Raw genomic sequence first — 27366 nt, forward strand, 5'->3', positions numbered from 1 at the left:
ACTTCACAGATCTTCATTGTAAAGGGTTTAAACACTGTTTCCCATGCTTGTTCAATGAACCATAAACAATTAATGAACATGCACCTGTGGAACGGTCGTTAAGACACTAACAGCTCACAGACGGTATGCAATTAAGGTCACAGTTATGAAAACTTAGGACACTAAACAGGCCTTTCTACTGACTCTGAAAAACACCAAAAGAAAGATGCCCAGGGTCCCTGCTCATCTGTGTGAACGTGCCTTAGGCATGCTGCAAGGAGGCATGAGGACTGCAGATGTGGCCAGGGCAATAAATTGCAATGTCCGTACTGTGAAACGCCTAAGACAGCGCTACAGGGAGACAGGACGGACAGCTGATCGCCCGAACATCACACCTGCGGGACAGGTTCAGGATGGCAACAACAACTTCCCGAACGCACAATCCCTCCATCAGTGCTCAGACTGTCCACAATAGGCTGAGAGAGGCTGGACTAAGGGCTTGTAGGCCTGTTGTAAGGCAGGTCCTCACCAGACATCACCGGCAACTACGTCGCCTATGGGCACAAACCCACCGACGCTGGACCAGACAGGACTGGCAAAAAGTGCTCTTCACTGACGAGTCACGGTTTTATCTCACCAGGGGTGATGGTCGGATTCGAGTTCATCGTCGAAGGAATGAGCGTTACACCGAGGCCTGTACTCTGGAGCGGGATCGATTTGGAGGTGGAGGGTCCGTCATGGTCTGGGGCGGTGTGTCGCAGCATCATCGGGCTGAGTTTGTTGTTATTGCAGGCTATCTCAACGCTATGCGTTACAGGGGAGACATCCTCCTCTCTCATGTGGTACCCTTCCTGCAGGCTCATCCTGACATGACCCTCCAGCATGACAATGCCACCAGCCATACTGCTCGTTCTGTGCGTGATTTCCTGCAAGACAGAAATGTCAGTGTTCTGCCATGGCCAGCGAAGAGCCCGAATCTCAATCCCATTGAGCACGTCTGGGACCTGTTGGATTGGAGGGTGAGGGCTAGGGCCATTCCCCCCAGAAATGTCTGGGAACTTGCAGGTGCCTTGGTGGAAGAGTGGGGTAACATCTCACAGTAAGAAATGGCAAATCTGCTGCAGTCCATGAGGAGATGCACTGCAGTACTTAATGCACCTGGTGGCCACACCAGATACTGACTGTTACTTTTGATTTTGACCTCCCCTTTGTTCAGGGATCCATTATTCCATTTCTGTTAGTCACATGTCTGTGGAACTTGTTCAGTTTATGTCTCAGTTGTTGAATCTTGTTATGTTCCTACAAATATTTACACATGTTAAGTTTGCTGAAAATAAACGCAGTTGACAGTGAAGACATTTCTTTTTTTGCTGAGTTTCTAATCAACGTCACACCAAACACGATGACATTTCAAAAGGAGGCAAATAATTAGTCTGACAAACGTATTTTTTTCATCATTGTGATGTAGCCAGATTTACTTCAGATGCAGTATAACTTTAGCTAGCTAGCTAAGAATGAGGGTTTTTCACGCTCAACAGTTATCATCAATTTAAAACCTTCACTATAGGAAGAGACAAGCATGAAGAGGGAGGACGGGAGAGAGTGGAATGATAGAGAGAGCTGCTCTTAAAAGGGTAATGGAGAAAGTGAGAGATGAGTGAATATACCACAGACAAGGGCGAGTGAGGAAGGTAGACTAGGAAGGGATCAGGGAAGAAAAAAAAGGGGGGGTGGAGAATTAAACAAGAAATAAAGTGGAAGAAAAAAAGTGATTTGGGCAAGAGAGGCAGAGAGCTGGGGGGCAGGCAGCCTGCCTGGCAGAGGTCATAAAGCCTATTGCTGTATCCCAAATGGCACCAATTTCCCTGTATAGTGCACTACTTTTAACCAGAGTTCTGATTAAATGTAGTGCACTATATAGGAAACAGAGTGCCATTTGAGACAAATCCTAGTAAGATGCCTCTGGCTCTTCATATCTTTTACATTTCTAATTAAAACAGATAAAGAGTGAGGGAGACATCAATCCACCAGTGATTTCCCAGTTAAGGTTTTAGAGCAGGCTGTAAACCAGGCAGCCCGGCATCATTGATTTTATAATTAGCCACCGTCACCCCAGACATGAGCTGGAGGGTGCAGAGCAGAGGAGATGAAGGAGAGGGGGAGTTGGGGAAGGAGAGAGGTACAGGTAGAGAGGCAGGAGGGTAAGAAAAGAATGCAGAATGTGGTCCGAGGTCAGAGAAGAGAGGGAGTGAGTGAGAGGGAATGGAAGAGAGAGGAGATAGATATTCAGAAGAGAAGATGAGACATGTGATTAGCAAATTAGTATCAGAAATGTCATACCCTGAAGGAAGCAACCCAAAATGTTTGAATATTTCTCTTCCATCAAAAAAAAACAGGCACATTAGACACAAATGATACAGATCCGTTTTTTTAATTTTATTATTACAGAAACCAATCCACACGCTTAATGACCCTATATATAAATACCAAAGAATATAATTTTTTTTAAATAGGTAAGATGACCTCAACAAACAAAACATCATACACACCAGCAAACCACTGGAGCCGTATTGCAATGAGAGTAGGTATCCTGGAAGAAAGTTTCAGCATACCCTCATGTAGCTCACAGTACACATAGAATAGAACTCCCACAGAAATCTAAAATGACGTCAACAAAAAGGATAGATCTCAGTGCTACGCAACTTTAGGTGCACATACCAGCATGTCAAATTCACCCACGGTAGCAAATAGAGGTGTTAGTACTAGATTACACTAGAGGTAGAGCTGAAAGGGTGTAGAGACGAAGAGGGGTACTCCAAAACCCTCTGAAGCTCAGCCTTCAATGATCAAGGATGTCCATCACAGTTGAATTACAGTGCATTTCTGTATTACATTTTGAATAAATGTGCAAATTAAACCATGTTTTCACTTTTTCATTGTGGCATATTGTGTGTAGATGGTTGAGAGAAAACATATATTTAATCCATTTTGAATTCAGGCTGTAACACAACAAAATGTGGAATAAGTCAAGGGGTATGAATACTTTCTGAAGGCACTGCATATGTTACAGATGTCACACTTTCACTACAGCTACACCTCTGTGTGAAGGAACACAGTGATGTCCTATACAGTAGAACCAATATCTCTAACCTTTGGACGAACATTTCAAACCTTATCAGATAGTTGTGAGAGGTTACATTTACCTTTAGAAAGAAAATCAGAGAAAGAAAAATAAAAGAGTAATAAACAAAACACTATGGTAATGATTATGATAATAACATAGACTGGATTAATAAGGAGTATCCAAGTGTAAAAATTACATTAAAATGTAGCCCCCAAAACATCTCTTATTGCAAAAAAACAGGTGCAAATACAGCAAATTACAAATCTACCAAGCAAAAAGTGTTCCTAGCACCTTCTTCTTTCTTAAAGGGGGCAATCTGCAGTTCAAACAACAACAATCGCAGATTGCCCCTTTAAATGACCTAGCTTTAGTATTCTCTTCTTATCAAACGTCATTAGCTTAAACTAAACCAGAATATAGCTTCATTACGATACAACTAAAGTTGAGTATTGGTTGAAAATCATGAAAAATATAGTATTATTAAACCAGTACTAATAATCTTTTCCAGGCAAACCTTCCATAAAGTCTTGTAACATTTGCATCTATAAATTACATTATGTTATCATGAGATTCCTTAGTTTACTAGTCTTGTTTGCCAGACTGATGACGCTTGGCTGAAGAAGAGACTATTCATTTCCCAATTAGTTTTTTAGGCACAAATGTAGATCTGCATCACTCTAGAGCAGAGCTTTGTGCAAACCATGTACTGTACGTCTAGTCTAATAAAACTGGTCATCTAGAACGAATACATTGATTTAGCTTTAAAACCAAACACTGATTTAAGGTTCAAATGTGGTATGATGTATGCTCTTATTGCAGGGACTCTACAGCCATCAGCCTGCAGGAGCAATAGCTTTATGTAGATGAGGATAGAATATATTATGAGTTTAATAAAAACATGAGAGAACATTAAAATGTCACTCCGACCACTCTAACAACTACCATTCTGCTCTACCATTCAACATTCATCTTGATTAATCTCTCTATTTCCAAACTTCCACCAACTGTTTTTCCCATTTCAGATGCTTCTCTGTCTGTAACTATCCTCTCAACTGTTTTTCCCATTTCAGATGCTTCTCTGTCTGTAACTATCCTCTCAACTGTTTTTCCCATTTCAGATGCTTCTCTGTCTGTAACTATCCTCTCAACTGTTTTTCCCATTTCAGATGCTTCTCTGTCTGTAACTATCCTCTCAACTGTTTTTCCCATTTCAGATGCTTCTCTGTCTGTAACTATCCTCTCAACTGTTTTTCCCATTTCAGATGCTTCTCTGTCTGTAACTATCCTCTCAACTGTTTTTCCCATTTCAGATGCTTCTCTGTCTGTAACTATCCTCTCAACTGTTTTTCCCATTTCAGATGCTTCTCTGTCTGTAACTATCCTCTCAACTAGCACTAGAACAGCATTAATAAAGCAAAAGTTAACTAATAATGAAGAACAGAAAGCTTATAATATAACATCTTAGGTTTGAATATGAGGAAAATCATGTTATGTGTCAGTACTTTACAAGGATTCTTCTAATATAGTTGTAGTGTGTTTCAATAACTATTATTACAGAATTTGCTGCGCAGACAGAAAAGTTCAAAGCAACTTTTAGATTTTAAATGGAGAGAACTGTGAATATAGCATCATCAACCAGACTGACTCAACCAGGCTACTATGAATATACTGTAACAAATAAATGCAATGTTTTTCATCGTTCTTTTCTAGGAGACGAAACATTGAAACAATTATACAGTATTTCTTTCTGGCTCGACTGAAATCAGAGGGAGCCTTTAATAACTGACTTATGTTAATTAGTGACCTGTCATGATGTCTCATAAAGTGACATAACACATTTCACAAAGCTCACGACATCAACTCCTCCTGCAACTGAAATAACCCTGTTATAAAACATTACTATTAAAAATCGAATTAACACTTTAAAATGTCAAATGTTTTACGCTTTATAACAGTCTTACGTCAGGTCGTAACTACGATTTGAGCTATTACGACAGGTATTATGTCATTCTTAAGACAATGTTAAGTATAATGGGGGCAACACAACAGCTTAAAGTCATACGTCAAAGAAAAAGTTCATATAAAATGTAAAAGCAAATTGCATATTAACATAGTTTGTCAAGAGTAGAGTTGAGTTGTAGTGTGTGTGCTTGTATGCTGAATAGGCAAGTTAAAGTACTGGCCAAACAGCCAGTGCTGGTGTAGATCTGATCCTGCTTCGCCACTCTACCACTGAGAGGTGTCAGCCAGGTCACTGATGACAGGGAACAACCAAGAAAGGAAAGGTGGTGAACAATCAATCAATCAAGTCAATCAATATCTTTATCGTCCCAATTGATACATTTGTAGTGGAGTCAAGGCACAGCAGAACTGTAGAAAAGGAATGCATATGAAAACAAAGAGGTGAGAGATGGAGGGAGGGAGAAATATAGAGGGAAAAGGTGGGAGAGAGAGTGCTTTAATGATGCTGAAAATTGGCCCGTGACTGCGGTACTAGCCTGTAGGCAAATCATTGCTACAGCCTGCTGTCAACGAATCTGTCCCCTTGTCCTCCCTTATCCCCCCCTCCCTCCCTCACTCCCTCCATGCGTCACTCACTGTGCCTTACACTGTCTTACACCATCTCTTTCTCCTCCTCCTCCTCACCCTCATTCAACTTCTTTTACGACCTGATATTGAAAACTTCCATCTCTGAGAGCCATACTCAGCCTATCATCGTAAATACTGTGTGTGTGTGTGTGTGTGTGTGTGTGTGTGTGTGTGTGTGAGAGAGCGAGAGTATGTGTGACAGTGTCTGCTTGAGTGTGCAGTGCATGTACAATACATGACTGTATGAGTGTCTGCAATGCCTGAGGGTCGGTGCAAGCATGCGTGTGTGAGGAGAATGACAGTGTGTGTGTGTGTGTGTGTGTGTGTGTGTGTGTGTGTGTGTGTGTGTGTGTGTGTGTGTGTGTGTGTGTGTGCGTGGAGAATGACAGTACAGTGTGTGTGTGTGTGTGTTACCTGAGGACAGTGGTCTCAGGCAGCAGCAGAGCTGTCTCGTCTCCAGAGCTGTGTCCTCCACATAGGGCTGTGTCACCCTCCTCCTCCTGCACACACACACACACACACACACACAAATACACACACGCAGAAATAGAGAGAGAGAGCAGCGAGGCACACATGTAATAATCATATACATGTCCAGCAATAAGCCATAATAGTGTAATCAGCCATAATAGTGTAATACGTCATAATAGTATAATAAGCCATAATAGTGTAATAAGCCATAATAGTGTAATAAGTCAATGTAATAAGCTATAATAGTGTAATAAGCCATAACAGTGTTATAAGCCATAATAGTGTAATAAGCCATAGTAGTGTAATAAGCCATAAGTGTAATAAGCCAATGTAATAAGCTATAATAGTGTAATAAGACCATGTAATAAGCTATAATAGTGTAATAAGCCATAACAGTGTAATAAGCCATAATAGTGTAATACGCCATAGTAGTGTAATAAGCGACAATAGTGCAATAAACCATAATAGTGTAATAAGCCATAATAGTGTAATAAGCCATGGTGTTATATACCATAATAGTGTAATAAGCTATAGTGCAATAGGCCATAATAGTGTAATAAGTCAATGTACTAAGCTATAATAGTGTAATAAGCCACAATAGTGTAATAAGCCATAATAGTGTTATAAGCCACAATAGTGTAATAAGCAACAATAGTGCAATAATGCAATAGTGCACAGGCAGGCCTAATTACCTTCACATGATAACAACTAAACCAAATGTGTCACAGTCAAAAGATGATAAGTCTTGTTATCACCAGCCTATAAGCCAAAGGAAACAGCCAGGCTAATTGTACAGGATATGAGCCCAGAATGAGTGTGTGTGTGTGTGTGTATGTGTGTGTGTGTGTGTATGTGTGTGTGTGTGTGTATGTGTGTGTGTGTATGTGTGTGTGTGTGTGTGTGTGTGTGTGAGTGTGTGTGTGTGTGTGTGTGTGTGTGTGTGTGTGTGTGTGTGTGTGTGTGTGTGTGTGTGTGTGTGTGTTTGTATGTGTGTGTGTGTGTGTGTGTGTGTGTGTGTGTGTGTGTGTGTGTATGTGTGTGTGTTTGTATGTGTGCGCATGTAAGAGCATCTGAAACCGCCTCTTACCGACTCAGAGCTGTGTGTCAGGGTATCTCCTGATTGCCTTGGCAACGAAAGGGGGGCGGGCTGGCTGATGACTACGCCCCCTCGGGAGAGGGGCGGTGACATATCCCTGGGGGAGGAAGGGGGGGTGGAGGGGAGCAGGGAGTCAGGCTGGGTCTGGGGGTCACACAGGCTGTAGTGGGCCAGAGGGCGGGAGGACAGAGAGGGCTGGCGGGGGGGCTGCAAGGCCTCAGGGTTTTCATCCTCAGAGTCAGACAGAGAACTGTCAGGGAGACCTGTCAGACACACAGAGTGGAAAAAACAGTGTTAAGTGATCAACAGAGCACGGCAAGGGTCAGGAGTTCTCCCTGGAGGGGCAAAACTCCTGGCTCTAGTCTCCGTCTACGTATCTACCTCATGATAGGTTCAATTAATCTCAGATTCTATTCGGTGTAGAAATAGAATCTCTTGTTGTGACAGCCCAGAGATCAAATGAGCACTGCTGTATTGCTGTACATACAGCTCAGTGTTAGGGCCGGGTCCACAATGTTTTAGTGTGGGTGTGTCCGCTCACTGGTGGGGGCGAACACTGCAGCGCTCCACTTGGCGTCTGCCACAGCCTCCATCCTCTGTTCCACTTGACGCATGTACTCCATCAGGTCCTGTACAGAGGAGAGCAGGAACGTCAGACACTCATCTACACACACAACTGTTATCCCAAGACAACATATTAACCCCTAGCCTCTACACCTCTAGACACATCAAATCAAATCAAATTGTATTTGTCACATACACATGGTTAGCAGATGTTAATGCAAGTGTAGCGAAATGCTTGTGCTTCTAGTTCCGACAATGCAGTAATAACCAACGAGTAATCTAACCTAACAATTCCACAACTACTACCTTATACACACAAGTGTAAAGGGATAAAGAATATGTACATAAAGATACATGAATGAGTGATGGTACAGAACGGCATGGGCAAGATGCAGTAGATAGTACAGTATATACATATGAGATGAGTAATGTAGGGTATGTAAACATAAAAGTGCATAGTTTAAAGTGGCTAGTGATACATGTATTACATAAAGATGGCAAGATGCAGTAGATGATATAGAGTACAGTATATACATATACATTATATTAAGTGGCATTGTTTAAAGTGGCTAGTGATACATTTTTGATCAATTTCCATCAATTTCCATTATTAAAGTGAGCTGGAGTTGAGTCAGTATGTTGGCAGCGGCCGCTAAATGTTAGTGATGGCTGTTTAACAGTCTGATGGCCTTGAGATAGAAGCTGTTTTTCAGTCTCTCGGTCCCTGCTTTGATGCACCTGTACTGACCTCGCCTTCTGGATGATAGCGGGGTGAACAGGCAGTGGCTCGGGTGGTTGTTGTCCTTGATGATCTTTATGGCCTTCCTGTGACATCGGGTGGTGTAGGTGTCCTGGAGGGCAGGTAGTTTGCCCCCAGTGATGCGTTGTCCCTCTGGAGAGCCTTACGGTTGTGGGCGGAGCAGTTGCCGTACCAGGCGGTGATACAGCCCGACAGGATGCTCTCGATTGTGCATCTGTAGAAGTTTGTGAGTGTTTTAGGTGACAAGCCGAATTTCTTCAGCCTCCTGAGGTTGAAGAGGAGCTGTTGCGCCTTCTTCACCACGCTGTCTGTGTGGGTGGACCAATTCAGTTTGTCCGTGATGTGTACGCCGAGGAACTTAAAACTTACTACCCTCTCCACTACTGTCCCGTCGATGTGGATAGAGGGGTGCTCCCTCTGCTGTTTCCTGAAGTCCACAATCATCTCCTTTGTTTTGTTGACATTGAGTGTGAGGTTATTTTACTGACACCACACTCCGAGGGCCCTCACCTCCTCCCTGTAGGCCGTCTCGTCGTTGTTGGTAATCAAGCCTACCACTGTAGTGTCGTAGGAATTATTATCTGTGTTTGTGTGTGTGTGTGTGTGTGTGTGTGTGTGTGTGTGTGTGTGTGTGTGTGTGTGTGTGTGTGTGTGTGTGTGTGTGTGTGTGTGTGTGTGTGTGTGTGTGTGTGTGTGTGTGTGTGTCTCCCTCCCCATAGCAAAAGGACAGAGAGCGTCTGGAGTAGTGGATAGGGGATAGCAGTTGATTCAGAAATGTGAATGTAAGTGGACAGTGGGAGAGGGGAAATGGTGGTTGAAGAGGTGGACAGGTGTAGAGAAGTGGTCCTGCCTGTTTCTCCAGCAGCAGCTGTTCCTTCTCCTTCTGGGCCACCCTCAGACTGGCCTTCAGCTCCTGGAGCTCCCTGCGTGTCTCACTCAGCTGCACCTGCAGGGGGCAGTCATCAATAGGAGTCATATACTGCTATACACAGCCTGATCAGCAGCACAGCACATCATAAGTAATCAAAGAGACTAGTTTTTCCAGTTTGAAGGTTTCAGCATGTTGACAGAAATATATAATAACCTAAAATAAAGTATTTTATCGGAATAAACCCACAATTCTGGAGTTGCAAGTGCCATGCTCTACCAACTGAGCCATACAGGACCAACAAGTCTGAATGGTTTTCAATACTATAGAGGACACATTTGAGTATCAGTGGAGGCTGCTGATGGGAGGACAGCTTATAATAATGTCCGGAATGTAGTCAATGGAATGGTATCAAACACGTTTTTTTGGGGTTTCATGTGTTTGATATCATTCCATTTACTCGATTCCAGCCATTATTATGAGCCGTCCTCCCCTCAGCAGCCTCCACTGGTGTGTATAGAGAGCTGATTTTGATTTCCAAGTTTGTTGTTGTATCTGGTCATATCTGTAAATGTTGATTTCCATGTGGTAGAGTAGGTGTTCCTCTTTACCCGGTTACAGTCCTTCTCTCTTCCCAGCTCCACTTCCACCTTCTCTCTCTCCATCCTCTCCTCCTGAAGCTTCTCTTCAATCCGCTGCATCTCTCCATTCAGCTTCTCCAGACGCTCTCTGTCCTTCTGCCAGGGTGAGAAACATACCGTTAACAGTTAGTCATTTAGCAGATGCTCTTATCCAGAGCGACTTACAGGAGCAATTAGGGTTTAAGTGCCTTGCTCACGGGCACATCAACAGATTTTTCACCTAGTAGGCTCAGGAATTCGAACCAGCGACGTTTCGGTAACTGGCCCAAGACTCTTAACCACTAGGCTACCTGCTGCTAGGCTACCACACAATCAAAAGAATGTTGATATGTTATTTTGCTGCTAAGACATTCTGCTACTTGCATTCAAGGTGAATGACTACTTGAGTAATCCAATTCATATGATTAGGTCCATCCATATGATTATTACTGTCTGCGGTGGTGTGTCCTACCGAAGTGGTGCGCTGCAGGCTCTGTCTCTCCTGGGCCCAGTGTGCTCTGCCCTCCCTCAGAGTCAGGCTGGCGTCGGCTAGCTGCAGGGTGAGCTGTGCCGCCTGGAGCCTGGCCTGGTGCAGCTCTGTCTGGCCCTGGTCCCTCTGAGCCACCAGAGCACACAGCTCTTCCTTCAGGCCCTCAGCACCACGCTCCCTGGCCCCCTGACGCTCTCGCAGGCCCCACATCTCAGCCAGGGAGGCCTCGCTCTCCGCCTGATAGGAAATATGAGAAGAGGGTGAGAGTGGGATGCCATGATAGTTCAACAACAATAACATGGTTTTGTTAGATGACTGGTGAGGCCTTGGAACATTGGGTACTTTCCTGTTGCATTGTCTTTAATCACCCTCGCCACTCCCTATCCAACTTCCCATCCCTATACTTCCAACCAGCAAAGTTTGCAATGTTGGTTCAAATAACCTCAACAGCAGTGTTTTTATAGATGACTGGTGAGGACAAGGGACAGCAATGTGTACTGCCATGTTCCTGTTGTATTGTCTTCTGTTCTTCCCCTCCCAATCCCTTACATCCTTTTATTAACTGTACTTATCCCTCTCTGGGTGGTGCCAGTCTCGTCTGTTTGCTCTGTGCTGTATTCAGCCTGTGTGTGAGGGTGGTGATGGTGTGTGGGTGATGGTGTGTAAGGGTGTTGCCAGGCTCACCTCTTTCCTCTGTGCCATGTTGAGTCTGTGTGTGAGGGTGGTGATGGTATCCCGTAGCTGCAGGGCGTGTGTGTCTCTCTGGGCCAGGGAGCTCCTCAGACCCTGGAACTCAGCAGACAGGCTCCGCAGTTCCCCCTCGGTCTGCTCCAGCTTGAGCTGAGGAAGACACAGGGAGAGAGGAAGAAGAGGAGGATGAGGAGTTTGGGATCAGACATGATGTGTGGTTAGGGTTTGGGAACAAAATGGCTGCTATGCTTCACCCAGGTAAGACACTACACGTTGGTAGTGAAAAACACTTAGAAAAGCACTAAATAAATCCAAGTCATTATAGTACCTGCAGAACTTTCCTCTCTTTCTCATCCTCCATCATTTGAACTGCTTGCTTTTTGTCCCTCTCCTTCATCCTACACACAGAGACAGAGTTAGCGTTAACCAGAGAATAGTTTAAGAATAACAAGCACAAAGATGGAAAGATAAGAGATTGAGGGAGACAAGGAAAGAGAAAATGTCTTTAACTTTTGGAAGTGTAATGTTTAATGTACTCTTGTTCTGTTTATTATCTATTTCACTTGCTTTGGCAATGTAAACATATTTTTCCCAAATGCCAATAAGCCCATACATTGAACTGCAATTTAATTGAGAGAGAGAGAGAGAGAGAGAGAGAGAGAGAGAGAGAGAGAGAGAGAGAGAGAGAGAGAGAGAGGGCGAGAGAGAGAGAGAGAGGGAGAGAGAGAGAGAGGGAATGAACTACAGGACAAAATACAAACCCTCCAATCCAAAAAGGCCTGTGGGGTTGATGTTATCCTAAATTAAATGATAAAATATACAGACCTCAAATTCCAATTGGCTAAACTCTTTAACATCATCCTCAGCTCTGGCATATTCTCCAACATTTGGAACCAGTGGAGTGGAGACAAACTTGACCCCAATCACTACCATGGGATATGTGTCAACAGCAACCTTGGGAAAATCTTCTGCATTATCATTAACAGCAGACTCCTACATTTCCTCAGCGAAAACAATGTACTGAGCAAATGTCAAATTGTCTTTTTACCAAATTACCGTACGACAGACCACGTATTCACCCTGCACACCCTAATTGACAAACAAACAAAACAAAACAAAGGCAAAGTCTTCTCATGCTTTGTTGATTTCAAAAAAGCTTTTGACTCAATTTGGCATGAGGGTCTGCTATACAAATTGATGGAAAGTGGTGTTGGGGAAAAAATATACATTATAAAATCCATGTACACGAACAACAAGTGTGCGGTTAAAATTGGCAAAAAACACACACATTTGCTTCCACAGGGCCGGGGGATAAGACAGGGATGCAGCTTAAGCCCCACCCTCTTCAACATATATATCAACGAATATATTCTACAAAAATATCCTCTGCGTACAACGTAGAACACCAAATAATGCACGCAGAGCAGAATTAGGCCAATACCCGCGAATGATCAAAATCCAGAAAAGAGCTGTTAAATTCTACAACCACCTAAATGGAACCGATTCCCAAACCTCCCATAACAAAGCCATCACCTACAGAGAGATGAACCTGGAGAAGAGGCCCCTAAGCAAGCTGGTCCTGGGGCTCTGTTCACAAACACAAACAGACCCCACAGAGCCCCAGGACAGCAACACAATTAGACCCAACCAAATCATGAGAAAACAAAAAGATAATTACTTGACACATTGGAAAAATGTACAAAAAAACAGAGCTAACTAGAATGCTATTTGGCCCTAAACAGAGAGTACACAGTGGCAGAATACCTGACCACTGTGACTGACCAAAAATTAAGGAAATCTTTGACTATGTACAGACTCAGTGAGCATAGCCTTGCTATTGAGAAAGGCCGCCGAAGGCAGACCAGGCTCTCAAGAGAAGACAGGCTATGTGCAAACTGTCCACAAAATTAGGGGGAATCTGAGCTGCACTTCATAACCTCCTGCCAAATGTATGGCCATATTAGAGACACATATTTCCCTCAGATTACACAGACCCACAAAGAATTTGAAAACAAATCCAATTTTGATAAACTCCCGTATCTACTGGGTGAAATAGCAGTGCGCCACCACAGCAGCAAGATTTGTGACCTGTTGCTACAAGAAAAGGCCAACCAGTTAAGAACAAATATCATTGTAAATACAACCTATATTTATGTTTATTTATTTTCCCTTTTGTAATTATCTGTTTGCACATCATTACAACACTGTATATAGACATAATATGACATTTGAAATGTTTTTATTCTTTTGGAACTTTTGTAAGTGTACTCTTTACTGTACATTTTTTTTGGTTTATTTCACTTTTGTTAAATATCTATTTCACTTGCTTTTGCAATGTAAACATATGATTCCCATGCCAATAAAGCACCTTAAATTGAATTGAAATTGAGAGAGAGAAAGATCAAAAGAAGGATTGAGATTGAGGTTGAGAGAGATAGATAGATAGATAGATAGATAGATAGATAGATAGATAGATAGATAGATAGATAGATAGATAGATAGATAGATAGAGAAAGATCAAAAGAAGAATTGAGATTGAGGTTGAGATAGATAGAGAAAGATCAAAAGAAGGATTGAGATTGAGGTTGAGGTTGAGAGAGATAGAGAAAGATCAAAAGAAGGATTGAGATTGAGGTTGAGGGAGATAGAGAAAGATCAAAAGTTGGGTTGAGATTGAGGTTGAGGGAGCTAGAGAAAGATCAAAAGTTGGGTTGAGATTGAGGGAGATAGAGAAAGATCAAAAGAAGGATTGAGATTGAGGTTGAGGGAGATAGAGAAAGTCTCTGACCTCTCCAGCTCAGTCTCTCGTTCCACAGCTTTCAGTGTTAGCGCTTTAATGTCATCCTCCAGCTCTCTGATTCGCTGTTTGCTGGCTGCTTTCTTGGCCAGTATGGAACTCTTCTCCTGAGCCAAGGCCTCCCCTGACGCCTCCACCTGCTGTAATGGGGGAGAGATACAACGGGAGAGAGAGACAGAGGGAGAAAGAGAAAGAGGAGAAAGGGAGAGAAAGAAAGAGCCAGAAAGAAAGAGATGTATAAAATCTACAGTTACATACACTTAGGTTGGAGTCATTAAAACTCATTTTTCAACAACTCCACAAATTTCTTGTGAACAAACTATAGTTTTGGCAAGTGGGTTAGGACATCTACTTTGTGCATGACACAAGTAATTTTTCCAACAATTGTTCACAGACAAATTATTTCACTTATAATTCACTGTATCTCAATTCCAGTGGGTCAGAAGTTTACATACACTAAGTTGACAGTGCCTTTAATTAACTTCTTGACGCTAGGGGTCAGATTATTATTATTTTTTAAATAACGTTCCCAAGGTAAACTGACTATTTCTCAGGTCCAGATCGTAGAATATGCATATAATTTACAGATTAGGATAGAAAACACTCCAAAGTTTCCAAAACTGTCAAAATATTGTCTGTGAGTATAACAAAACTGATTCTGCAGGCGAAAACCTGAGAAAATATAGCCCGGAAGTGATATATATATATTTTTTAATCTGTGTTTCCTGGCCAGTCTTTCTTCCATTTAAAGGGGTATCAACCAGATTCATTTTCCAATGGCTTCCTCAGGCTGTGACCTGGCTTTAGACATAGTTTCAGGCTTTTATTTTGAAAAATGAACGAGATTTTTCAAAAGTAGTCAGGTGTCCTCTGAATAGTTCCTGCGCGCCAGAGGGGAGCTCTCCATTTTCCTTTTCTCTCTTATTGAATAGGTTACGGTCCGGTTGAAATATTATCGATTATGTTTGTTAAAAACAACCTGAGGATTGATTATAAAAAACATTTGACATGTTTCTACGACCATTACGGATACTTTTGGAATTTTCGTCGAACGGAACGAGGCTGTAGTTTTCTCAACATAACGCGCAACCCAAATGGCGTTTTTTTGTTATAAAAGTAATATTTATCGAACAAAAATAACATTTGTTGTGTAACTGGGAGTCTCGTGAATGCAAACATCCAAAGATTATCAAAGGTAAGAGATTAATTTTATTGCTTTTCTGACTTTCGTGACCATGCTAATTTGGGGCTAGCTGTTGTAGCATTGATTGATACACTCACAAAAGCTTGGATTTCTTTCTCTGTAAAGCATATTTTCAAAATCTGACACGATAGGTGGATTAACAACAAGCTAAGCTGTGTTTTGGTATACTTCACTTGTGATTGCATGATTATAAATATTTTTTGTAATATTTTTGGAATTTGGTGCCCTGCAATTCAGCGGTTGTTTAGGGAAATGATCCCGTAATCGGGATCTGTGCGCAGAAAGGTTAAACAGCTTGTAAATTTCCAGAAAATGATGTCATGGCTTTAGAAGCTTCTGATAGGCTAATTGACATCACTTGAGTCAATTGGAGGTGAACCTGTGGATGTATTTCAAGGCCTACCTTCAAACTCACTGCCTCTTTGCTTGACATCATCGGAAAATGTAAAGAAATCAGCCAAGACCTCAGAAAAAGAATTGTAGACCTCCACAAGTCTGGTTCATCCTTGGGAGCAATTTCCAAACACCTGAAGGTACCACGTTCATCTGTACAAACAATAGTACGCAAGTATAAACACCATGGCACCACGCAGCTGTCATACCGCTCAGGAAGGAGACGCTTTCTGTCTCCTAGAGATGAATGTACTTTGGTGCGAAAAGTGCAAATGAATCCCAGAACAACAGCAAAGGACCTTCTGAAAATGCTGAAGGAAACAGGTACAAAAGCATCTATATCTACAGTAAAACGAGGCCTATATCGACATAACCTGAAAGGCCGCTCAGCAAGGAAGAAGCCACTGCTCCAAAACCGCCATAAAAAAGCCAGACTACGGTTAGCAACTGAACATGGGGACAAAGATCGTACTTTTTGGAGAAATGTCCTCTGGTCTGATGAAACAAAAATAGAACTGTTTGGCCATAATGACCATCGTTATGTTTGGAGGAAAAAGGGGGATGCTTGCAAGCCGAAGAACACCATCCCAACCGTGAAGTACGTGGGAGGCAGCAACATGTTGTAGGGGTTACTTTGCTGCAGGAGGGACTGGTGCACTTCACAAAATAGATGGCATCATGAGGTAGGACAATTATGTGGCTATATTGAAGCAACATCTCAAGACATCAGTCAGGAAGTTAAAGCTTGGTCGCAAATGGGTCTTCCAAATGGACAATGACCCCAAGCATACTTCCAAAGTTGTGGCAAAATGGCTTAAGGACAACAAAGCCAAAGTATTGGAGTGGACATCACAAAGCCCTGACCTTAATCCTATAGACAATTTGTGGGTAGAACTGAAAAAGCATGTGCGAGCAAGGAGGCCTACAAACCTGACTCAGTTACACCAGCTCTGTCAGGAGGAATGGGACAAAATTTACCCAACTTATTGTGGGAAGCTTGTGGAAGGCTTCCCGAAACGTTTGACCCAAGTAACTTCTTTATGATAGGGGGCAGCATTTTCACTTTTGGATGAATTGCGTGCCCATAGTGAACTGCCTCCTACTCTGTCCCAGATGCTAATATATGCATATTATTATTACTATTGGATATAAAACACTCTGAAGTTTCTAAAACTATTTGAATGATGTCTGTGAGTATAACAGAACTCATATGGCAGGCAAAAACCTGAGAAAAAATCAAAACAGGAAGTGAGAATTCTGAGACTGGTCAATGTTCAACTCATCGGCGATTCAATTCCCTGTAAGATATGGATCTGTTTGCACTTCCTACGTCTTCCACTAGATGTCAACAGTCTGTAGAATGTGGAATGAAGCTTATGCTGTGTTGTGGGGCCGGATGGGAGGGAAATGAGTCAGTGGTCTGGCAGATTGCCAGTTCCTGGTCACGCGCTTTCCTCATGATACCGCCGTGCGTTCCATAACTTCTACAGACATTATTGGATATATATGATAACAACATCCTGAAGATTGATTCTCTACTTAGTTTGACCAGTTTATTCGACCTGTTATATAACTTTTTGAAGTTTTCGTCCGAGTTCGCCTGCATTTGCGCGAGCGTTTGGACATGTTCACTAAACATGCTAGCAAAAGTAGCTACTTAGACATGAGTAATGGACATTATCGAACAAAACAACGATTTATTGTGGAACTAGGATTCCTGGGAGTGCATTCTGATGAAGATGATCAAAGGTAAGGGAATATTTATGATGTCATTTCGTATTTCTGTTGACTCCAACATGGCGGAGAAATGTTGTTATGTTTGAGCGCCGTCTCAGATTATTGCATGGTGTGCTTTTTACGTAAAGTTTTTTTGAAATCTGACACAGCGGTTGCATTAAGAACAAGTGTATCTTTAATTATATGTAAAACATGTATCTTTCATCAAAGTTTATGATGAGTATTTCTGTTATTTGACGTGGCTCTCTGCAATTTCTCCGGATATTTTGGAGGCATTTCTGAACATGGCGCCAATGTAAACCGAGATTTGTGGATATAAATATGCACATTATCGAACAAAACATAAATGTATTGTGTAACATGATGTCCTATGAGGGACGCTACCGTCCCACATATCCCAGAGAAGTTAAACAATTTAAAGGCAATGCTACCAAATACTAATTGAGTGTATGTAAACTTCTGACCCACTGGGAATGTGATGAACGAAATAAAAGCTGAAATAAATCATTATCTCTACTATTATTCTGACATTTCACATTCTTAAAATAAAGTGGTGATCCTAACTGACCTAAGACAGGGATTTTTACTAGGATTAAATGTCAGGAATTGTGAAAAACTGAGTTTAAATGTATTTGGCTTAGGTGTATGTAAACTTCCGACTTCACCTGTATATATTCTATAAAGTATGGTATCCTGAGCCTCCTTGTAGATGGAAAAGCACATTAGACTTGTAAATGAACTCCTGCTGCTTTGGCATTTAACATAACAAGATCATTTACATCTGGGGTTGTGATCTTGTCTATCTACGTCCAATCACATTTTACACAGACACTGGGGCTACTTGGACATAATCAACAACCTTGGCATGGACATTAACCCTGTCTTGTAATGTTACATTACCTCCTGCCTCCTCTCCATCTCTTCCATCCTGTCTCTGCTCTCTCGCAGCTCTTCCTTTAGCTCAGAGATGTTCCTCTCCAGCTGCTCACTTCCTCTGTCCCAAGCCTCTCTCGCCTTCCCGTACTTCTCCTTCTCTCTCTGCTTCATCCTTTCTGCCCCCTCCCGCGCATGGATCAATTCGGCCCGCTCACGCAGACACTCTTGCAGGCGACTCTGATCGAGAGAAAGAGAGAAAATGAGTCCCCCTAAAACATGATCTCGATCTCCATCTTCCATCTCTTTGGAACAGTGTATTGATTACCACCTCTGTTCATACATTTCATCCACTTTCATTCATATCCAATTTCATTCACTCTCTCTATAAGTGAAAGATGGAAATATGTACTTTGATCCCCCTCCTCCTTAACTACCCCCCCCCCCCCCCCTCCTCTCTGCTCACCTGCAGTAGCTCAGCCCTGGGTACAACCAGCAGCATGTCAGTCCCTCCCTCCTCTCCGTGGGCTCCTTCCTCCAGGGTGACCAGGTCTTCCAGAGGCTTGGGGGCACTGAAGGTAAACTGGGGGCTGGCAGAGCACACCTCCCCCTTCCCATCCACGTACACAAACTGGTACTGTTGGGAACTGGGCTTGGGAAGGTAGGAGGCTGCACGACGGAGGGAGGGGTAAAGGGAAATGGTCAATGGATTATTTAACTAGATGTCTACATGCTTATCCTCTTAAATGTAATGGCAAAATGTAGATTTACACCTAAATAGACATACCCAAAAGTAACTGCTATTCATGTGTAATTACATGATTCTGACATGCCAAAACTTGGTATATTTGGAAAGAAGACATCTGGGAGATTATAAGGAAATGATCAAAAAATAGATTGGAGTTACGTAGTTCAGAATACACAAGATTAAGCACACACAAAATAACCGTTTCTTTGTTGTTGTTTTTTTAAGTATTCTTTCATTGACAAGCTATGAGTGAATTATTGATGCCCAGAGCTGGAAACACATCAGATGGCTTCCACAACATGTGAACAATATCAGGGAACAAAATGGGCTTGATAGACCTAACAACTAGTAATGGGCAGATGTTTTAGTAAGTGGTGTCAGGTGTGGACACGGGATGTTTCCAAGTGCAATCCCTAAATGCTATTTGTTCAGTATAAAAACATAATTTCTACTATATCAACTTCACCCAAACATTGTGGTGGTGTTATGGGGTATCCAGGGTACATTCAAGTGTCCTTTCAACCTCTCCAAACTGTCAGAATGTGGTAATTGCACACTGGATGTGCCTAAAAGTTATTGTTCACTATAAAAACGACATTTCTACAACACCAACCTCTCTCAAACATTGTGGTGGTGTCGGGGGACAAACAGGGGATATCCAAGTGTTTTTATCATATTTCTCATGTGCAAAGATATAGTCACTCTGTGGACATTCAATGTTTTCATTAAGTCATACATCATCAGATAACATTGGCAATAGGCTGGATTTGTTCCTACCAACCTAAAGGTTTCATTTCATACCTCCCATGTATCTATAGCTCAAACACAGACCAAATGGAAGCTTACCTTGTAAGATGTTTGGTGAAAACGTTGTGTAAAATAAACATTTTGACTCTCGGGTCTGGTGATCAATAACAGTAGGTCACTGGCAGACAAATAAGACATCCTCATGATCTGTGGAGTCCCGGCTTTCGGTGTGTATCAACGTATTCCTTGTTTATTTTGTTTATGCTTCACAAAGCAAACCGGAATGAAATTAGGTCATCTGCTCGGCCTGCCCTTATACATTAGTATGCCCATGGATTATAGCCAACATCCGCACTGAGCTAAAGGCTAGAGCTGCAACTTTCAAGGAGCGGGACTCTAACCCGGAAGCTTATAACCATCAAACAGGCAAAGCATCAATACAGGACTAAGATCGAATCGTACTACACCGGCTCTGACACTCGTCAGATGGGGCAGGGCTTGCAAACCATTACAGATTACAAAGGGAAGCTACTGTGAGGACACTTGTCACAGCATAAAGTCTGTAAACTACTGTGAGGACACTTGTCACAGTATAAAGTCTGTAAACTACTGTGAGGACACTTGTCACAGTATAAAGTCTGTAAACTACTGTGAGGACACTTGTCACAGCATAAAGTCTGTAAACTACTGTGAGGACACTTGTCACAACATAAAGTCTGTAACTACTGTGAGGACACTTGTCACAGTATAAAGTCTGTAAACTACTGTGAGGACACTTGTCACAGTATAAAGTCTGTAAGCTACTGTGAGGACACTTGTCACAGTATAAAGTTTGTAAACTACTGTGAGGACACTTGTCACAGTATAAAGTCTGTAAGCTACTGTGAGGACACTTGTCACAGTATAAAGTTTGTAAACTACTGTGAGGACACTTGTCACAGTATAAAGGCTGTAAACTACTGTGAGGACACTTGTCACAGTATAAAGTCTGTAAACTACTGTGAGGACACTTGTCACAGTATAAAGGCTGTAAACTACTTTGAGGACACTTGTCACAGTATAAAGTCTGTAAACTACTGTGAGGACACTTGTCACAGTATAAAGTCTGTAACTACTGTGAGGACACTTGTCACAGTATAAAGTCTGTAACTACTGTGAGGACATTTGTCACAGTATAAAGGCTGTAAACTACTGTGAGGACACTTGTCACAGTATAAAGGCTGTAAACTACTTTGAGGACACTTGTCACAGTATAAAGTCTGTAAACTACTGTGAGGACACTTGTCACAGTATAAAGTCTGTAACTACTGTGAGGACACTTGTCACAGTATAAAGTTTGTAAACTACTGTGAGGACACTTGTCACAGTATAAAGTCTGTAAACTACTGTGAGGACACTTGTCACAGTATAAAGTCTGTAAACTACTGTGAGGACACTTGTCACAGTATAAAGTCTGTAAACTACTGTGAGGACACTTGTCACAGCATAAAGTCTGTAAACTACTGTGAGGACACTTGTCACAGTATAAAGTCTGTAAACTACTGTGAGGACACTTGTCACAGTATAAAGTCTGTAAACTACTGTGAGGACACTTGTCACAGTATAAAGTCTGTAAACTACTGTGAGGACACTTGTCACAGTATAAAGTCTGTAAACTACTGTGAGGACACTTGTCACAGTATAAAGTCTGTAAGCTACTGTGAGGACACTTGTCACAGCATAAAGTCTGTAAACTACTGTGAGGACACTTGTCACAGTATAAAGTCTGTAAACTACTGTGAGGACACTTGTCACAGCATAAAGTCTGTAAACTACTGTGAGGACACTTGTCACAACATAAAGTCTGTAAACTACTGTGAGGACACTTGTCACAGTATAAAGTCTGTAAACTACTGTGAGGACACTTGTCACAGCATAAAGTCTGTAAACTACTGTGAGGACACTTGTCACAACATAAAGTCTGTAAACTACTGTGAGGACACTTGTCACAACATAAAGTCTGTAAACTACTGTGAGGACACTTGTCACAACATAAAGTCTGTAAACTACTGTGAGGACACTTGTCACAGTATGAAGTCTGTAACTACTGTGAGGACACTTGTCACAGTATAAAGTCTGTAAACTACTGTGAGGACACTTGTCCCAGTATAAAGTCGGTAAGCTACTTTGAGGACACTTGTCACAGTATAAAGTTTGTAAACTACTGTGAGGACACTTGTCACAGTATAAAGTCTGTAACTACTGTGAGGACACTTGTCACAGTATAAAGTCTGTAACTACTGTGAGGACATTTGTCACAGTATAAAGTCTGTAAACTACTGTGAGGACACTTGTCACAGTATAAAGTCTGTAACTACTGTGAGGACACTTGTCACAGTATAAAGTCTGTAAACTACTGTGAGGACACTTGTCACAGTATAAAGTCTGTAACTACTGTGAGGACACTTGTCACAGCATAAAGTTTGTAAACTACTGTGAGGACACTTGTCACTCTGTATTCACCCCTGACTGCTGTAATGTAATGTATGGTTGGTTATTCAGTCTGGTCTGGTCTTTGTACCATTGTCCCTCTCATCCTCATTATTCAAGCTCCTACTTCTTAAAGGGATTGATTCAGAGCCGGACAATGACTTATTTAAATTCAAACAGGGAAAGGGAAAGAAAGCGAAAGTGAGAGTGAGAGAGAAAGAGAGAAAGAGAGAGAGAGAGAGAGAGAGAGAGAGAAAGAGAAAGAGAGAGCGAGAGTGAGAGAGAGAGAGAGAGAGAGAAAGAGAGAAAGAGAGAAAGAGAGAGAGAGAGAGAGAGAGAGAGAGAGAGAGAGAGAGAGAGAGAGAGAGAGAGAGAGAGAGGAGAGAGAGAGAGAGAGAGAGAGAGAGAGAGAGAGAGAGAGAGAGAGAGGGAAACAATCTGATCATCTCCTTTCTATAACACAATGTAACTTATTGAGTCCTTTCTCTGCTTTAAATATCATTCAGGAGCCTACAGTACCATCCAACAGGCTAATTCCATTTACTGAAAGATCAATTCAAAGTTAGAGCTTTTCCTTACAGACCTTGGCAGAGTATGAATGTTGTGAAATACAGATCTATACCAACACACTGTTGAACGCTCTCACACTTTTATTAAGTGTGGATATCTATCTTTATTTCATTACTTTATACCCTAAACCTGTAAATTACTGGATTTATGTATGCTATAGTCTCTGAACAGAGTATAAATGTTGACCAGGCACACTGTCAGAAATAGAGGAAGGGTTTGAAAAGAGAGCAGTACCCTGGAAATGGACACAGCAGTTGACATCTGTGCCCTCCTGGTAGCCTGCCGGGGCCAGGGCCCAGACAAAGGTGTGGTAGTCCTTCACTGACAACCATCCCACCTGAGGGAGTCAGCGGAGAGAGAAGAGAGAGAGATCAACATTGAGAGACAGTGAGAGACCGACAAGGGGACAGGGAGATAGACAGGGAGGCACACACGTAAACACACAACAATTCTGGTTGTTAATACATCAAGAATTGTTTTGCATTCCACTTTATTTACACTCAACAGAGTCTGCCACTCCTCACACTCAGTTTGTAGTTATCAGGTTAACTTGATCAGGTTAACTTTACCTTGAAGAGTCCGACCCAGTCATGGTTGGCCCAGGTATGTTGTGAGCTGATACTGTAGTGGCACTCCACGCGGCTCTGAGGGAAGTAGCTACTACCCACGTTCCTAAACTCCACCCTCCAAGCCTTCTCCATGGCAACACAGTAACACAGGTAGACTGGCGAACACCTGTGGGAATACATGGTAAAGGGAGGAAAAATACAGTCAGGCATCCCTTTTATTTCACAATACGTATAACCACAAATAAATTAGTCAAACACTTTTACATACTTGCGCTGCACTTGATTGAAATGTTTGATAAGACAGAACCAATAGAGTAGTCACAAAAATGCAAACTTCAAGCTAAATTAAGCACACCTAAAATAATTTATAATATTTGACATACAGTATATATTTGTCTGGAACTCAAGGACCTGTTCAGAGGAGCACATTGAGAAGTAGGTAAGAGGTGACTGCTGTGAAACAAATGGCTGAGAGAAAGAGAGGTGTACTCTGGGAGTGTTTGTTCAATGTAAGTGGATCTCTTCAATGAGCATATGGAGGTCATGTAGAGGCATGGGGGAAAGACACCACCTACACCCTGACACCCCAGACCCTGACACCCCCTACACCCTGACAAACCCAGCACCCTGAACCCCCAGACCCTGACACCCCCTACACCATGACAGACCCGGCACCCTGAACCCCCAAGCTGCCTGACACCCCCAGCCCCAGCCCCCTGACACCCCTTCCACTGACACCCTCAACCCTGACACCCCCAGACCCCTGGGCTACTAACACCTCGATGACAGTGAGGCCCATAACTACCATGATTCATTACCTCTACTACATGACAACACACACACAAAGACACTCTGCCAAATGCCAACAACACTGTCACAGACTATTTATTTCAGCCATTGCCCAATGTCTTATTGTTATTGTTCACCACTCTAGTTATGTGTCGACATGCATATAGGCCTACAGATGACTTCATGCTTAAAAAGTCAACAGCTACGTGGGACTTCAATTGCACTCTACGCATGCTGACTGCAAAGCTGAACGCTCAACCACCCTAATCATTTCACACAGTTAGGCATAATCTAGTATTGAGGCCGAGACACAGTAGCCAACAGGAGAGGTGCGATACCGTTCACTATTGTACTGGCATAAATCAAATCAAATGTTATTTGTCACATGCGCCGAATACAACAGGTGTAGACCTTACAGTGAAATGCTTACTTACAAGCCCTTAACTAACAATGCAGTTTTAAGAAAAATAAGTGTTAAGAAAGTATTTACTAAAATAAAATGAAGTAAAAAATATAAAAAATATAAATACATTTAAGATTTTAAAAAATTGACAATAAAATAAACTGTAACAAGGCTATATACAGGGGTTACCGGTACTGAGTCAATGTGCAGGGCACAGGTTAGTCGAGGTAATTGAGGTAATATGTACATGTAGGTAGAGGTAAAGGTGACTATCTTTAGGATTACATGACTCAGTCTAAATCCCAGTAATACAATGTAACCTCAAATGAACAAAGTAAACAGGGGCATTGTGATAGAGAACGGTATGGAGCAGTAGGTCATTTCTAACTTGTATTTGACTAACATATTCTCCATATTACAAAGATTACAAAAGGTAAATAGTGAGTCTTGAGAATAATGTTTATATACTGTTTAACCCACTTCATATGTATAAACAGTATTCTAGTCAAGGCTCATCCTATATAACTACTGCTGTACACACCTTTTCTATTCATATACTGTCTATAATGTCCATACACACCATCATATACATATGTATTTATATTCCTGACTCTGACATTGCTCGTTCTAATATTTCTATATTTCTTAAATAATGTATTTATATTTTTGGATTTGTGTGTATTGTTTTGTATTGTTAGGTATTGCTGCACTGTTGGAGCTAAACATTTCGCTACACCTGCAACATCTGCAAAATATGTGTACAAAACGAATAACATTTGATTTGAATGTGTATTAGGTAATACCACGTTTATAGGACATGTATAACCCATTAAGAAGCACAACAAAAACAACCTGCATTATTCCACCTGACAAGAGCATTTGTGTTATGTTTATTTTGTTAGAAATTAACAAAAGTCCACAAATAATACAATCTGTGATTAAAAAACGACTTATTTTACTATATAAGATAAAACAAAAAATACCTCTAAACTGTGCGAGTGTTCAAATAACACCGCAGGAGATGAGTGTTCAAGACAAGGCCCAGTAGCCTAGCAGCAGTAGCCTAGCAGCAGTAGCCTCCAGTGTGCGCACTAGACCAGTGGTTCCCAAATAGGGGTACTAGGATTCCTGGGGGTACTTGGCCTAACCACAGGGGGTACTTGAGAAGACTCGTGAGATCATTGGCCTACTGGTAAAAATGCACATGAGGGACATGAGGGGGTACTTCAGGGCTACTGCGGGTAAAGCAAAATTCAGCTGGTGCTACAGTAAACGAAAAAGGTTGAGAGCCATTGCACTAGACTAGTTAGGACAAAATAAACTCTCTCTTTATGCGCAAAAGCAATAATAATCAGGACCATCGGGCCCGTCAACCGATCTCACCGTAATCTGAAATCTCACCGTAATCTGAAATAGAAAAGAAAACTTGTGCACCAACAACAAATACTTGTGCGTTAGCATCACTAAACAGGACAATAAGCTAGTTTTCCTTTGTCTGCAGAGGGAGAACTCTACGCAGATACAGAGCGACAGAGTTTCTTCTACTGTGACGTACCTTATTCTGACCTTTTTGGTCTCCAATTGAGTCGTCACTATTAGATTAAAGTGAGGCAAAGTGTCAGAAAACGGTGTCAGAAAACAACGGTTCTAAAGATGCATAACGGCGTCTCTTTGGCTCAACTGTTCCACTAACCTAGAACAGTAACATAAACACATGCATCACAGAGTGGTGGTGTGTTTGCTGCATTATGGGAACTGCTGTTCTTTATGACTGACTGAAGCACAAATCTGAAGCTAGAGATGATAGAATAAAACTACAACCCCCAAACACAGATGAGACGCTTGAAGGTGCATAACGTTCTACTGTAATGTGATGCTTGTAGCGTCCATGGCTGGTGATTCATTATGTTTTATTCGCCGATTGCAATACACGGTCACTCTCATTGGTCATACCACATGGCCTTATAATAAACGGTCCTACTCCAGCCGCAAGTCATTGATGTGCAGAGAAAAACAACTCATCGGGTTTAATATGAATTGCGAAATAATGGATGAAGGGTAGATTTTGATGAGAGCAACCATATCCACTGCATTTGCAACAACAAAATGTGTTATTGCTATAATTGCATACTGTCCATCATAGCTGCTTGCTCCCAATATGGTCTTATTTAGTCCTGTAAAATGATAGGCTATGAATTACTTGCCCATCTCCAGGAAAAGCAGAGGTCTTAATTTACTCCGGAATGACACTTGAGCACGGCAGCAATGACAGGTGAAGAGACATGACAGGAGAGATGTTGGCGAGGTAATATTGCAACGTGACCCCAATAAACTACCTTCCAGTGAATGCGTTATAACATTGGCTGAAATAGTACTCACACACAACTATTTCATGTTTCTAAATGATTTCCTAATTCAGACGAAGGGTACTGCTATGGGATCCCCCATGGCTCCTAACTATGCTAATTTGTATGTGGGTTACATGGAGAAACAGTTTATTTTCAATCCTCTCAAAAATGTTTTCTTGCCTAACATCATTATTTGGAAATGGTATATTGATGATATTTTTGTTCTATAGAGGGGTGATGTAAAACAGCTCCAGGCATTCCATACTTTTCTTAACTCCTGTTCTGAGCATCTGAGATTTACTATGCAATCTGATACACGTCAAATCAGTTTTCTTGATCTTCTGATCTTGTGTGAAAATAATGTTCTAGACACTGATCTTTACAGGAAACCTACTGATCGTAACAGTTTGAGGGCTGACAGTTGTCACCCACTTCCCTTGAAAACTAGTTTGCCCTACAGCCAATTCT

The 27366-nt window shown here is 41.8% G+C and overlaps 1 protein-coding gene across 2 annotated transcripts; it reads right to left on the minus strand.

Moving 5' to 3' along the window:
- Positions 1–2394: 2394 nt before the first annotated feature.
- LOC120059124 (calcium-binding and coiled-coil domain-containing protein 1-like) lies at positions 2395–26269 on the minus strand. Of its 2 annotated transcripts, XM_039007937.1 has the most exons (15): positions 26106–26269; positions 23359–23524; positions 23024–23126; positions 18722–18924; positions 18283–18495; positions 14040–14188; positions 11580–11649; positions 11246–11401; positions 10544–10798; positions 10063–10188; positions 9434–9529; positions 7801–7888; positions 7251–7522; positions 6107–6192; positions 2395–5357 (listed from the first exon to the last, which is right to left on the minus strand). In XM_039007937.1, exons 2-15 carry the CDS (start codon positions 23488–23490, stop codon positions 5330–5332), a joined length of 1977 nt encoding a protein of 658 aa, XP_038863865.1. In that variant the 5' UTR covers positions 23491–23524; positions 26106–26269; the 3' UTR covers positions 2395–5329. The 2 variants fall into 2 exon arrangements, with proteins under 2 accessions (XP_038863865.1, XP_038863866.1); XM_039007938.1 differs by lacking the exons at positions 2395–5357; positions 6107–6192; positions 26106–26269 and having other exon boundaries at positions 7408–7522; positions 7747–7888; positions 23359–23490.
- Between the last annotated feature and the right edge of the window lie 1097 nt (positions 26270–27366).

Source organism: Salvelinus namaycush, chromosome 14, assembly GCF_016432855.1.
Source record: "Salvelinus namaycush isolate Seneca chromosome 14, SaNama_1.0, whole genome shotgun sequence".
NCBI classification, from domain to species: Eukaryota; Metazoa; Chordata; class Actinopteri; order Salmoniformes; family Salmonidae; genus Salvelinus; species Salvelinus namaycush.

Excerpts from the sequence above, each read along its gene's own strand:
- LOC120059124 (XM_039007937.1), bottom strand. The coding sequence starts at position 23,490 with ATGGAGAAGGCTTGGAGGGTGGAGTTTAGGAACGTGGGTAGTAGCTAC. Across the intron at positions 10,799-11,245 it reads ACATGGCACAGAGGAAAGAG|GCGGAGAGCGAGGCCTCCCT; the intron begins GTGAGCCTGGCA and ends ATTTCCTATCAG. Across the intron at positions 5,358-6,106 it reads CCTGAGACCACTGTCCTCAG|TGACCTGGCTGACACCTCTC; the intron begins GTAACACACACA and ends CCCTGTCATCAG.